Here is a 15,935-nt window from a genome sequence, read left to right as displayed (position 1 = left end):
GGACAGGCAAGGACTGAAGCAGCAGGATAGTCAAGGGATAGCCGAGGTCAAAGGATGCCAGAGGTCAGGAACAACGAGGAGTAGCCGAAGTCAAGGGATGCCAGAGGTCAGAATAAACGAGTCAGAAGCCGGGGTCAATAACACGAAGCAGATGAAGCAGGAACACTGGTACGAAACAGGATCACAAGATCAAAGACTGGACACTGAGCACAGGGCGAGGCTGGGTTTAAATACCCTGCTGATGACCGATCAGAGTCAGGTGAGACACAGCCAAGTCAAGGTGCAGCCCCCGGTGTAGTAGCCATGCCAGGATGAACAGGACCGGAAACAGTAGTCTCTGTGTAAAGCTGCTGTGGCTCAGAGGCAGAAAGCAGGACTAGGACTGATAAGTTCCCCAGTTCAAGTCCCCTGTTGGGAACTCCAGGGGCGACCACGTCTGGCTGTCTGTCTAACAGGTGAGAACCCTGACAGTACCCCCCCCTTTAAAAACGACCTCTGGGTGTAAGTAGGTTCTCCCTCGAAATCATACACCTCTCCAGGGTCACTATCAGAATCCAGTGAATCCCCATAGTCAAAGTCCTCAGTGTGGGATCCCTTAATAGCTTGGGATTTCCCAGTACCAGCTTCTGGTACGGCTGAAGAACTGTCCAGGCTTTTTAGGTTCCGGGTACAGGTGGCAAGCACTTCCACAACTTCGACAGGAACAGTGTTCGTAGCTAACAACGCTTTGTCGAACATTTCAAGGTCTTCTTTACGGACCGTAGTGCCATTAGAAGCAATGGCACAATCCACAAGTAAATCCTTTTCAGGTGGGCAGGAAGTAGCGGTGGTACCACAGGAAGTAACTTCGGCAGTAGATGCAGGCGGCTCTGGAGCAGGGGGTGTAGTTTTTTCCATGGAAGCCAAGCATGGGCAAGAATAACGGCTCCCTTGTAGCTTTTTAGGCTGGTATGCGGTGTACACTGGACGAAGGAAGTTAGTACCCAGTCGGAGAGCTGGAGGTCTAGGAGGGCGAACAGGACAAAGCGTGATGAAGTGCCCTTTCTCTCCACAGTAATAACACAGGCCATGGCTTTTCCTTCGGTCCCTTTCCCTAGGTGTCACTTTGCAGTGGACAAGTCCTAATTGCATAGGTTCCTCAGGGTCAAGTGGAACACAGGATACCTCTGGAGTTTTCCTGGGAACTGGATCATAAGGAGGCATCACTGGGGTGTGGTGATGGTACTCAGTTCCTTGGTTACTTAGACTCCGCGATTTTTTAGTAGGTGGGGCTGGCTTGGGCATAGTGGTCTTGCATTGTGAGTCCATAGCAGTAATAAAGGATTCCCAGCTGACAAGGACAGGACTCTTCGTCTGCAACATTTGGTGAGCCCAAACTTTGATGTGTCCAGACAACAGGTTGATAGCCGCTCTGACCCTGATGAATTCTGTGGCATAAGTTCGAGGTTTTAAAGAAAACAACACCTCGCAATCCATCTTGAAGCACTGAAAGGATGTGCGGCTACCATCAAAACGGTCGGGCATGATGACAAACGGTTCAGGATAAGCCGGTTCCGGGGCTGGACGTACTGCACCTTTAAGAAAAAAAATGTCTTGCTGCAGCTCCGAAACAGTCTGGGCCAGGCTGGACACTTGCTGGGTTGAGGGTGAGCACATCTCTGCGGACTCCATATTGGTCAAGTCTTTTGTCAGGGTCTTACCTGAGTTGGGAGTCTGTAGCGCAGATATGTTGCTCACCCTTGCAGATAGCCACAGGCCGAGGTGGTCAGGTAAGAATTCACCTGGCCTGTGGATCTGTGCACGGGGGCTGTGCAGGATGCAGTACCAAATACGCAGGACAGGCAAGGACTGAAGCAGCAGGATAGTCGAGAGATAGCCGAGGTCAAAGGATGCCAGAGGTCAGGAACAACGAGGAGTAGCCGAAGTCAAGGGATGCCAGAGGTCAGAATAAACGAGTCAGAAGCCGGGGTCAATAACACGAAGCAGATGAAGCAGGAACACTGGTACGAAACAGGATCACAAGATCAAAGACTGGACACTGAGCACAGGGCGAGGCTGGGTTTAAATACCCTGCTGATGACCGATCAGAGTCAGGTGAGACACAGCCAAGTCAAGGTGCAGCACCCGGTGTAGTAGCCATGCCAGGATGAACAGGACCGGAAACAGTAGTCTCTGTGTAAAGCTGCTGTGGCTCAGAGGCAGAAAGCAGGACTGATAAGTTCCCCGGTTCAAGTCCCCTGTTGGGAACTCCAGGGGCGACCACGTCTGGCTGGCTGTCTAACAGGTGAGAACCCTGACAGTTCCTGACCCTCTAGTGTTCCTTTAAGCAAGAGTATGTGAAGAGTAGTTAGGGATGCCACCTTTCTTGGAAAAAAAATACCAGCCTTATACATTTGAATAATTAGTTATGCGTGACATCACATGATGTAAATCACAAGGAGTAACATAAGAGAAAATTCTGTAAAATTACCAACAAACTACTCAGTTTGATTCTGCTGTATAGATGGATTGCTCCCAGTGTCTCAGTCTCGCAAGTCACCCAGTCTCTGTGTCCCTATGTATCACAGTGTCAGTGTCCCCATGTCGCCCAGGCCCCTAGTCTCCCAGTGTCTCAGTGTTCCCATTTCTCCCAGTGTCCCCATGTCACTGGGAGACCCGGGGACACTGAGACACTAGGGGACACTGGGAGACATGGAGACACTGAGTCACTAGGGACACTGGGAGACATGGGGGCACAGACACTGGGAGACTAGGGGAAACTGGGAGCCATGGGGACACTGAGACACTAGGGACACAGACATCGGGACACAGACACTGGGAGACTAGGGGACACTGTGTCCCAATGTCTCAGTGTCTCCCAATGTCTGTTTCTCACAGTGTCCCCATTTCTCACAGTGTCCCCGTGTTTTCCAATGTCCACAAGTGTCTCAGTGTCCCCAGGTCTCCCAGTATCCCCTAGTGTCTGTGTCCCCATGTGTCCCCTAGTGTCTCAGTGTCCCTATGTCTCCCTGCTGCCTTTCCCCCCATCCCTCACTTACTGTCTGGACTCTCTGTGCTGTGTAGCTGTTCCCCCATGGATCAGTGAGTAGTAGAGAAAGGCAGGGAGGGATATGCTGTAACTTCCTATCCCTGCCTCTCTCCACATACAGTGACCCCTACGGCTGGTGCTGGTATTGCAAAGTAATTTCCATTTATACTGAGAAAATGCATTTGTATTGCCTGTATAACTGCAATACTGGCACTGGCCAGGCAGCCTCAAATACCTCAAATACCAGCTGTGCCAGTAAAATACCAGTCAGATGGCAAACCTAAGAGTAGTCTGTAACTTTATTACTAAGCTACATCTTCACATGATTCGCAAAAAAACCCAATGGTGACATCGCAGCGGGGTGGCTGGTGACCATAGGAAGCAGGCAATGATACGTTTTACCTACCTGAACCGCTCCCTCTGGGGCGCCAACATCCTCTTCCTGCAGGTCCTCATTTGCTCCTGGCACTTCAATTGCCAGAAGCCAATGTCACCGCTGTAATCTCGCACATGCTCAAGGGTACAGCATTGAGGTCTATGAAGGATCATAGACAGAGCCAATTTCCCTGCACGGCTGGGGGATTTGACACTTTTTGACGGCAGTAACTCTGTCAGGTGGGGGAAAATTACTGAGGCAAAGTGAGAATTCCAAGTGAATTCTAAAGTGAGAATTTAGGGTTAAATTAACAGGGCTAGTCACTAAAGTGAGAATTCAGGGTTAAATTAACAGGGCTAGTCACTAAAGTGAGAATTTAGGGTTAAATTAACAGGGCTAGTCACTAAAGTGAGAATTTAGGGTTAAATTAACAGGGCTAGTCACTAAAGTGAGAATTCAGGGTTAAATTAACAGGGCTAGTCACTAAAGTAAGAATTCAAAGTGAATTTTAAATTTAAGATGAAAATATCCGAAATTGAAAAATTCTCTAAGTAGCTATGCTTTCAGTTAGGCCAGCTATCTTGACTTTGAATTGACTTAGAATTCTCACTTGCTAAAGAGTTCCCAAGTCTAGTTTGAATCCACTTGGACCTATTTTAGGGCTTTTTCTACCACATAATTTAGTAGACATGTGCACCAAATTTTCGTACTAAATAAAAATGTAATATGACCACCATATTAATAAAAGTGAGGTTAAATCCTCCCTCATGCCCCTACTCGCGGCATGCTGCGATTGGGGGCATGTCGCCTAAACAAATTTAAAACTACTAGTGACTGGCCAGCTATTGCAATAAGGGGTGACCTGGCACAGGTTAAATCCTGCCCTATGCTGCTACCTGTGTCTGATCCCCCCATGTAGTAGGGGCATGTTGCCTAAACAGCGACAACCAGTGGCTGCTTGCTGTCATTTAAAACTACTAGTGACTGGGCAGCTATTGCTGCTCAGTTGCTAGTGCAATAAGGGATCCCCCCGTTCCCCTATGGTGGGGAACACAACTAAAATTGAGGGACATAGTGCCCCCCACCTGTGACTCCCATGAGCGGTGAGTGGGGACCCTAAATAAATAAATAAATAAATAAATATTGGGGGGAACCTAATGTCCCCCCTGGCTCCACCCAGGAGCTGCGGGTGGGGACCCTAATAAATTAAAGGGGGGACCTAATATCCCCCCTGGTCCCCACCCATGAGCGGTGGGTGGGGACCACAAATAATAAAGTGAGGTGGGGTCCCCAAGCCCCAATCAACAATAAAAATACCCTACCGGGGGCGGGGCCGGGCCGCCGAGCTGAGCGGTCGCAGGACAGCTCGGCTCCTGCAAAAAGGGCCACAAATAGCTTTCAAACCACGTCCTTTTGGGAGAATTACTGGAGACTTACTGCGACCCTCGATGCAATCGGGCTGCCTGAGCCGAGGAGAGGCTTGCCCTCGTGGTTCTAGTCCCTCGGAGGATGGGGCCCGCCATGACAGGCGGGACCGATGCTGGCGGTGAGTGATGCGGATGGCCGCCGCAGCACTATCCTGCCCGACGGGGCCCGACAAGCAGAGACAGCCTGCGGACCTGGTCCTGTTCCCCCCCCCACTGGACTGGGGGGGTGATCCCGGTCCAAGCTAAACCAGGCCAAACTAAACGGCTCTCTGTCACACCGCCAACATATAGCCTGTGACCCACACGCAAGATGGCGGAGACCATGTGCGCAGTGTAAGCAACATCGAACACAGGTCTGCCGGCAGCCATCACCTATCTGTACATACGGGGTAATACCAAGCAACGACCCACACAACCAGAGGTACACCTGACATCTGATGCACACCAACCACCACACCTGTGGATGTTGCTGTTGAGAGGCCCGCTCACTCTCCATCTGAGCCGGGCGCTCACAGGGAGGAATCCCCCCCCACAGCCTGCCATACACCCAGGGAGAAGCCTAGGATCCGGTGGAACCCTGGGCCCACGGACTTGATGATGGGTCCAATGGCAAAGGGCGCGAGCGCCTACGCAGGCCTCAGGCCGGAGACAAGCGGCCCTCGGACGCAGAGGAGACGCTATAGGGAATGTGGCATCGTAACACCCGCCCACAGCAACCACCAGTGACACAGAGCGCAGTAAATCCAGACCCAAGCGGCTATCGAGACTGGGACATGAGGCCGCAAGCCTACAGACCATCCCAAGACTGTGGAGTCACTCTCACCAACTCCGGTACTACGGCGAGGTACAGAAGCCCGGCATTGGACCGAAACCCTGCAAGCCAGGAACCGGCATGGGCTGAAGGGAACTGGCTGATGGACACTTGAAACCTTCTACGTTTACCCTACACCGCAAGGACTTACTGCATGGTACATTATTATTCAGGTTGTAGTGTCACTATCACCAGCCAGACTATAGCGATCTCATATATTTACAGGTCTTTCACTTACATGTACCCCCATTGTTTTAACTTTACCCTGTCTTCAGCTATCTGACGGGCACAGCTCCTACTTAGAGGCTACTCAGAGAGCATAATATCAGATACTTGCATAATGTCATTCCTGGTGGCTGAACAAGCATAACTAGTTAAGCATACGATAATAAGCTACTGACATGTCATATTCGTAACGTATAAGCCATGATTCCTCTGACAAATAACCGCCTTAATCTATCTGATGTCTCGCCTATGGTTCTTCATGCTATTATTTTAATTACTTTTCATAACTAGACTAGTAACGACAAGCGCAGATGGTTGTTCATTTGTTTTATATTTGTCTAATTCATTTGACTCTTGACAATCGCTTAGTGAAAACTACCTGTATAACTGTTACTTTATACGTGCTATTAACCTACTGAAAAGCTTGCTTAATATAAAATATAAAATGAGGCTGTCATTCGAAGGAGATGTACTACTGTGTTAAAGCGATCCCACTCTGTACAAATACTGTGCATCCCCTCTTCTTTATTTTGTACCCCATTTAACTCCTGCCTCAATAAAAGAAAGATTGACAAATAAAAATACCCTACCTACCCCCTCACCCTAATAATAGAGAGGGGGGGGGCGATAAACGAAACCTGTAAAATACAATTTCATACTTACCATTTGATGTCCTTTCTTTTCTTCTTTCAGCCCCAAAAAAGACCAAATAAAAATCCATAATACGCGTTGCAACTGCAAAAAAAAACAAAAACAAAAAGACAAGCGCTCCAAAAAAGGCGAAATATAAAAAAATCCCGACGGTAAAAAAATAATCCATCTTCACCCATGGAGGGCACGACGCAGAATGAGCTCTGCAGGGCGGGGAAAGGCTTCCCACACCCTTAAATTAGGCTCAGAGCGCTCTGATTGATTGGTTGGTTTAGGCCATTAGGTCCCCCACAATATTTATTTAGGCTCATGCAGGATGATTACACCTCCCATTTATCAATATGGGGGTCATAGTGACCCCCATATTGATTTATATTAAGTTTTAAATGACAGGCGCAGCCATTGGCTGCTCACTGTTTAGGCAACATACCACTACTCCCTTTTATTAATATGGGGGTCACAGTGAACCGCATAGGTTTTAATGCGGGGGCTGGGGGAGGACTGGAAATAATATTTTTTACAAGGAGGGAGCTGGTAGCGCTGCCGGTTCCCTCCTTTTTTTTTTTCTTTTCGCGCATGCGCACTATTTCTCCATGCTGTGGGGGTTAATTCCCCTGCAGCACGGAGTCTATTAAATGAACAAAACAAAACGAAAAGGTAATGCATTCGGCATTTGCCCTTTCGTTTTGTTTATATTTCATTTGTAGGGCTTTCGTTTACGTTTTAGTAAATGAATACGAAAAAAACCCTGAATTGTTTGGGATAAAATCATATTCGTATGAAAACAAATGCACATGTCTATCATTTAGTGTTAAACTACTCAACATGTTTTAACACTGAATGGGGGGACAGTGCCAGGGGTTTAAATTAAATGGTTATAGAGCATACAGTGTCCTTTACATAAAAGGTTTAATTTCAAAGAAAATTACTTTAAAGGAGTATTAATTTTCTGGAACCACTACTGCTTGTAGGACATTCTTGCAATTCTGCATTTTGGTCAATAGATGGCACCAATGCACTCTTGCAAATAACTGATGCAGCATGAGCACAGCACACTGAATCAATCTACAACCTTCTCAAAAACAAGATAACTTTATTTGGAGGGAAGGGAATAAATGCCAGGTAATTCCCATAGAACCCAACTGATCTTTAAATATATACAATGTAACTTTTAATGTATAATAATAACAAAACAATATATAATAAAAAAATGTAACTTGTGATACCACCACCTTAAAACCAATTCTAAAATAATCATGTAAGTGACTAGCGTGCAGGGTGTAAGAAGCCTGCTTAAAGGAATAATACACTGTGTAGTATTCTCTGCTGTAAATAGGGCTTAGAGGAACCGACAGAGGAGGGGATTGATTGAGCCCTCTCCAGTTCAGTCACAGGTAAGTGTATGGTAGGTTTTACCAACAGCTGCAGAAATTAGAAGCCCGAAACTAAGCAGTGTTTTTTATCCCCTGCTATGAATTGCAAAGACGACAAGAAATTACTGTTGTGGGAAACCTCTGAAGGATCCGAGAGGGGAGAAAGATAGTTTTAACTCTGGTATACAGGTTCTGGACAATTATGGTATAGTCCAAGAGCATTGGCACTATAGACCAGATATAATAAAATGGGAGATCAAGCTGAAGTGCTAGATATCTGGCTGGCTCCTAACTGTGCCTTCGAGGGCACCCATTACCCCAAACCAATATATCTGTGAGTCTAAACTGAATATGGCCAAATCCAACCCCCAACCCTGCTTAATCTGCAGTCACAATTGATGATTAGGTAGATCTAGTTCAGTGGTATAAATATATACATCCAAAAGAAATAGTAGCCATTATAAGATGATATGGAGTTTTCCGACTTTGTGTTGCGAGCACACTCTGGTATGATAACTAAGAAGAGGGCCTGTCAGTGTCCCTGCCGCACATTTCGCCATATCAGCTCATCAGAGGGGAACCAGACCTGAGAGAGGGTCCGGTATTAAAATGAGAAGCTGCTAGTCTATCGGTCCATTAAAATCTGGTAGGACCAATCATGGTAGTGTGGTAGTGAGCTCTGATTGGTAAATGTATGAGGAGTAATTTAACCATTAAGGCTCTCGTGAGTCTTGGATTCAATGCTATTAACGCTTAGTATACATTAACCTTAACTCCATAAGGGTATATTTAGAGTATTTAGAATGTTTAATAAATTCGATCTTTATCAGTGTTGTCATTGAGAATCGTGTAAGCTGCTAAAGAGTTAAAGCATTGTGTATTTCCACAATTGTTTAAATAATGGTGAATTATATAGTAAAACAAACAAGAAAAATAGTGGTAAACCGCGCGTGTTTGTTCCACTATTTTTCTTGTTTGTTTCACTATTCTGAGTAGGCGTTGGGAATTCCTGCTCGGTTCACTGCTGCCCACCTTGAGTTTATTTAGTGAGCGCCTATTCCTCTTGTTTTTTACTGAATTATATAGTACAATGATAATAGTATTGACAACCAAACAGATAGTGGCCAAGGCCAACCCCACAAATTTGGAAGCAATGACTGTGTATTGCGAAGAAACTTATAATGTAATAGCTGAGAAGTGCGCCAAACAGTGCCTCTAGGTCGTGTGGTTCCCCAATATATGGTATTGTGTCTGAACTAACAGCTGTGCTGCTATATTGTGTATCGAAAGAATATATAGACCTTTATCCGAAAAAAAAAAAATTAAGTAAAAGGACAGAAGAAAAGACTGCTGCTTAGTATCAATACCTTGGATGAGTGTCTAAAATTATTAGTTGGTCATTAAAGTTGGAAGTTTAATAGATTGCAAATTATTTCAGGAACTAAGGGTGAAATTATGTGTATTTCAAAAGACGTGTCGCTAAGAGTTTATACAAATAATACCCTCTCATTATATCACTGGGAAAATATAGATCCAGTAGGACTAGGGCACATCTGAATATGTCATTCTTGCTATGATGCTCCTTTTTCTGCAATGAATGAACTTGAAGAAGCACAGAATTCATCATCACTATGATCAATTTTCCTTTATGTAAACGGAAACAATTCTTTTGTTGCCTGCATAAGGTTTTTTCAATGTTTATTTTTAATAAATAATGACAATGTTGCTTAAAATGGTTACCAATGGTTACCAATGACAAGCGCTAGCATTTTACATTGTTCTTTCTCGCTTATTTCATACTTTAGATTTCAACAGGACCCTTTTGAACCTATTTATATTTTTTTATCATTTTTTTATTCTTTGTCTCTTATTTGGTTTTGTGGTACATAAATTGGTGCTATATAAATGATGATAATAATTATAATAATAACAGTGATTAAAGAAACAAATTAAGGGGTTTATTCACTAAACAGTGAGTACTCGCTGTTTGCTCTACATTTTAGACTTGACCACACTGTCTGCACTGGTTGTTGGGTAGCTTATCTGTTCCTTGAACTATAGCCCAGATTATCAAAGTGAGCATATGTGCATCACATCATAAAGTCTCCATAGTAATACATCCTCAGTTGTGAAACAAGCACCAATCTTGCATCACTTGAAACCTAGAGATTCTGTATCCATTTCCCATATTATCATCTTCTGCACAATGATGCTGGAAAAAAGGTAAGCAATACCATTTATTCCAGTTTCTACTTATACCTGGGTGGGATGGGGGGCTGAATCTAAATAAAGAGAAGAACACTATAGAATTCGAAATACACGTTTACTAGTGTTCCTTTAAGTCTATAAAATATAGATTTTTTACATTAATCTTTCTTTATTATAAAAGCATTATAAGGTTATTTATGAAGGCGGGTCACAGTTGTAGTCTAGGGCAAGAACGGTTGCAGATACAAGATAGCATATCTCTCCTGGGCATGGTCCAATCAGTGAAGCACATGCACAATATTAAATGCTTCTGCGCATTCAGCTCATGCTCAGAGCTTTTTAACAGCACTCTGAGCATGGGCTGCTCTAGGTGAGGCTGGCCGACATGCACTAGTTTTTTGTGGGCACGACTACTGTCACCACAATCTGTCTAGCCTGCTCAACCTTGATTCCAGATCCATACCACCCAACATTGGAAGTTATGAAACATTTCTCTGTATTCCATTACCAATTTCTCCATAAATTTATACATACAATTTAACCCCCTAAGGACCAAACTTCTGGAATAAAAGGGAATCATGACATGTCACACAATGTCATGTGTCCTTAAGGGGTTAAATAACTGTCAAAATCAAATTTCAAGTCATGATGCCTTTCTAAATTTCAAATATTATCTGTTACATATTTTATTATCCTTTGTGTCTTGCGATATTAATATAATAATTACATTCTTATACAGTTATCATTACCTTGGAAGTCTTTCCAACAGGGTCTTGAGTTCCTCACAAATCAGTCGGACCACACCATTTTTAATGTTGCTGTAAGAAACATCTATCATGAAGATGTAGGCAGGGGGATTTGGTGGTTTATTTTTCTGTTGGGAGAAAAATATTAAATAAATAAATATGTAAACCTGAAACACCTATTTCTTTGGTAATGGTAATTGATAAAATACATGATAAAAATGGGGTTGATGATATAATTGTACACTGCTCATCTTGTCATTAAAGGGACACTATACTCACCAGAACAACTACAGCTTATTGAATTTGTTCTGGTGAGTAGAATCATTACCTTCAGGCTTTTTGCTGTAAACACTGTCTTTTTAGAGAAAATGCAGTGTTTACATTACAGCCTAGTGATAACTTCACTGGCCACTCCTTAGATGGCTGTTAGAGATCCTTCCTGGGTCATGGCTGCCTAAAACGCATTCAAACATTCAGTGTCTCCACCCTCTGCATGCAGACACTGAACTTTCCTCATAGAGATTCATTGATTCAATTCATCTCTATGAGGAGATGCTGATTGGCCAGGGCTCTGTTTGAATCATGCTGGCTCTGCCCCGATCTGCCTCTTTGTCAGTCTCAGCCAATCCTGTGGGGAAGCATTGTGATTGGACCAGGCCACCACTTCTGATGATGTCAGCAGACTGTTTGTTTTTTTCTGAGTCAAACAGCATGCAGGGCTACAGCTTCAGGCTTGAATACAGTAAAATGTATATATTTAGTGAGGCTGCATAAGGGGCCCAGGGGGGCTAGATGGTGTTATTAACACTATAGGGTCAGGAATACATGTTTGTGTTCCTGACCCTATAGTGATCCTTTAAGGGAATATCACGGTTAACATACCAAATGTACAAATGTAATATGAAGTACATTACAGAGAATTGTTCATTTAGAGTACAGTGAACCAGATACTAGGGTTCCCTTCAGTTTTGCAATTCTGAGTTCTGTTTTATTATTGCACATGCTTCTAGATTGGGCCTTTATCCTTTAAGATGGGAGGGGAGGGTAATGCATTTTTGTTTTTTTAATTAAGGTTTTTGTATTAACAACATCATTAACACAAAATATTTGAATGAAATGCAAAGTGCAAAAACATTTCACATACAATACATCAACGGGGCAAATACGGCGATGTTCATGTTTCTGATCATAGAGGATGAAAATAGTTAAGGGCAGAAAGAGAAAAAAAAATGACACAGAAGAGCTTCCATCGGAGCAGAGAAAACATCCAGACCCGTTCTCATTTTCCCCCTCACACACTTTATAATAACAGAATTTAGAATAAAATGTCCTCCAAACTAACTGCTTGAATTATATCCCCCTCTATGTTTACTGTAGGAAACTTTTGGGGTAAATTGTGATAAAATTAAAAAGGGAGGAGTCACCACTGAAATGTGCCTACTGGTTCTAGTGATTTCCATGGTGATTGCCCCACTACTACTTTGAACCACTTTTTAGAGCAGCTACTAATTGCTCTGCCATGTTAGAAAAATCATAAGCATCTTCCTACTATCCACAGTGCCTATTCAAAGTTCCTGGGTGCAATGGACATGAGAACAGGGATACTATGGGCATGTTAGTATTACAAAGCATAGGAAGACTGTGATAACACAACTGCGTGTTATATTTTGTCTTTCTTAGAGTGTAGAATGGAGAAGAGGACTTTAAAGGGACAATCTGGACTTTATATGTGAAGAGTGTGTCATCTTTTCTCATTTTACAAAAATAGAAGACTTCACTTTTATAAATTAACCTTGTTACACCCCTGGCTGTCAATCAGACAACCGATACTGTTACTTCCTTGTAGTTTAGCTCAGTGGAACTGAAATCAAGAGGAAGCAATTGCTCAAAGCACCTTCCTTGCAAATACTTCTCGTTGAGCTGTTTTGGGAAGTCCGTGATTGGACAGCCACAAGAAGGAGTTTGCTTGAGAAGGCAGCAAACGATTTCAGCTATACATCAATCAAACAATGCATAATTAAAGGCATGCATGTTTTTCATTGGGGATATATCTACTAAATAGTGGTTTGCTTTTGTTTGTTTTTTTAGTTGGGCATTGGAGTGTCCCTTTAACCCAAGCAAAGCTAATCTCAGGCATCTCTTTTAAAGCAAAGTGTGCAAAGGATGAAGTGCAGAATCAGTTAACAAAGAGTGACAGGGATTTATGTGTAATAAAACACATGACCTATTTAGAAAATGTTGAAACAGAATTATATCTAAAATATTTTATCATGATTTTTTTTTTTTTTTATTCTTTTTTGGGGGGATTTTTGAAGAGAGGTTTCCTAGGAGGCCCTTATAAAGAAAAGAATATAAGACATCAGGTATAAGATTAACAGACCTGGCTGGGCTCAGAGAGCAAATAGGGGAGGAGGTAAAAAAAAAACCACATCAGGAGAGTATTTCCCGATATAGCTAATTAAGACTAATAGTTCCCCCTTCAGTAACCATACTACAATCCTCATTCACCCTATGCCTTGTATCAGTAGAGCACAGTCCCTGCCCATACTGGAGCGTGCCAGGCATTGAGGTCCAGGTGAGAGGCAGTGCGTTTTTGGCAACAAGGACCTGGGCTCTCCATGGCTTATCAGGTTTTGTGCAGGGCTGTGGCTTGCTTCATGTCGGTTCGCGCCTCTGTGTCGCTTTTAGTTTCATTGAGCTCCGCTGCTTGCGCTTCCTCCATGTTGGAACCTTCACCGTGATCACCTTTTGCTGTCTCTGATGGGTATCTGGAGCCTGTAAGCGTTGTCAGCGTTCCGGTGGAGTATGCTGTGCATCACAATAAAGTTGCCTGCTAATCAACTGCTTCCAGAAGTTGTCGAAGTGCCCGTTTATCCTGGATTACATATCAGAGACTGCCTCGCTGATGGTAGGTAAACACGCGGTTTACGCCATTTTGATGAACGACGGTTTGGATGGCTCTGATCTGCCTGTTTGCAAGCACTGGGCTGCCTCCCAGGAGTGGTCCGGGATCACCCCCCTGGTCCAAGGGGGAGGAAACGGGGGTCTCGCTGGTCCCTCTAGGTCCCTCTGGGCTGGGAGATCGGCCGCTTCTCCTGCCCTTCGGGTACTAGGCCACATCAGCAGAGTGGAGGAAGGGAGACTTTCTGCAGCTCTTCGACTGTCACCAACTGTGTCAGGTAGGTCAGCGGGTTGCCGCATCGCAGAATTTGTCTTTTTGTCATAGATTGCGTTTGTACATTCGTCTTAAAGCAAATTAGTAGAGGAGCTCACTTAGCATGTGACTCTTCTCCATGACAGTCAGACCCAGCCCCCGTTTTATCATGATTTAAAGAAAGTCTTGAGTTATAAATGTTTATAATTGTATTATTCATTTAATAGCTCCCAGATAGTGTGCTAATTCTTTGAGTGGTTTACAACCCTCATCATTAAAAGGTTGGATAGCACCGTTGTAGAACAACATGTTACAATACTCTTTAACATTTATAATGACTGATGTCTGCAGACCTCACTGGAACATTAGGAAAATTCTATGTAACAGCAGAGTTCATATAAGCGTTCTCTTAAAATCTAATCAAATCTGGAGCAGTCTGTTCTGTTTGATAGCCGAAATATTAGCTATTTGGATTCCGCTCAATTATACCCTCCCTTGTTCTTGGTAGCTGGGGGAAACAAAATCCAAACTAAAATCTACTAAACACAATATGTCCCAGTACAAATAAATAGAATATATTTCAATTACAGAAATCTCCAAGAAAGCAATCAAAATCTGTGGGAAAATGCAAGCTGAAATGCAGCTTGCAGCCAAACCGTGACTTTAAAATATGACTTTCTAGCAGTTTTGACAATTATGTAGGAGTACGCTTTGAACTGGAGCAATTCCTTCATTAGTCTTCCTGTACGGTTTGCAAAAATTGTTCTATTCAATCTGTTAAAGGTTATCCAAGGTTAATGTCTGCTCACAAATAATGCTTCACAGGACTTTTATACTCCATTTTTAACTTCCAAGAAACATATACACAATGTCAACAAATAAAGACGGAAAAATGATGTGGGTCAGGGGCAGCATTATAGGAATTTACTTCATAATGTGATTGGGTGTGTAGGATATATTTCATAGTTTCTACAAAAGAGCATGCAATTCTCACAGGTCTGATACTTATTTACATATTCAGTTAGCAAAGTAAATGGGTGGCAAAATCTTATTTTAGCATTCTTTTTAAACTAACATTGGTATGGTGGTCCATATGGGGCTACCAAAATCCTGCACTGTTTGTGTATCGGGGCATTACATTTTAGGTCCAACAGTCCTGGTTTTCCTGTAGACCTTCCCCAGGCAGCAATCAGACTTCTTTTCTGTTTATAAACAAGTTTCGCAATTTTCAAAACTTTTTTTATTTCCATTGACACACAAATAGTGCAGCATTGCTGTCACCCACGGGCGTAGCAACCCAAAAAAATCATTTTTACCGCCGTGTGCCGCCGTGTTTACATTAAAAGGCCTGCAGGGACAGGCTATAGACACCAGAACCACTACATTAAGCTGCAGTGGTTCTGGGGACTATAGTGTTTCTTTAATGTGAGGTAAATTAGAGATTAGTGCCACGAACAATATACTAGATTGCCTACTTACAACCAGATGAGGATGATGATGGGCTCTAGCTGCAGTCTGGCTCCACTGGTCTGGTGTAGAACAGGCTCTCTGGAGGCTGTTTGTAACTGTGGTCACAAAAATTAATGTTCTGGGAGAACGGGAAGCCGCTCCATTTTTTGGGGGCCCTTTACACAGCTCAAGGTCTGGGTCCCAGGTCCACCTTCATGTTCCACCAATGAGTTTGTTCACAGGGGGTGGAGTGTGTAGGGGATGTCCTGATATGTGTGTAGTGAATGCATTGTGTAAATCTGTGTTTGTATGTGTAAGGGCTGCAAAGTGTGTTTCTCTGTATGTACGGGATGCAGTGTGTGCGTCTGTAAGGGGTGCACTGAGTGTGTGTAAGGAATGCATTGTGTGTTTCTGTGTGTGTAAGGAATGCATGATTGTGTGTGTCAATCTCTCCCCCTCCCTCGTCACTCTCTTTCTCCCCCTCCCT

At 43.6% G+C, this 15,935-nt stretch overlaps 1 protein-coding gene across 1 annotated transcript in view; it reads right to left on the bottom strand.

Annotated features, from left to right (window-relative positions):
• Positions 1-15,935, bottom strand: part of SEC24D (SEC24 homolog D, COPII coat complex component) — a 162,513-nt gene that overhangs the window by 48,422 nt on the left and 98,156 nt on the right. Inside the window, exon 11 of the mRNA XM_063458256.1 lies at positions 10,849-10,973. Within this exon, the coding sequence (XP_063314326.1) occupies positions 10,849-10,973 (125 nt within the window). The remainder of the gene's footprint in view (positions 1-10,848; positions 10,974-15,935) is intronic.

This window comes from Pelobates fuscus, chromosome 6, assembly GCF_036172605.1.
Source record: "Pelobates fuscus isolate aPelFus1 chromosome 6, aPelFus1.pri, whole genome shotgun sequence".
NCBI lineage: Eukaryota > Metazoa > Chordata > Amphibia > Anura > Pelobatidae > Pelobates > Pelobates fuscus.
Note: the sequence above shows the minus strand (reverse complement) of the source record. Positions and strands in the feature narration are given on the sequence as shown.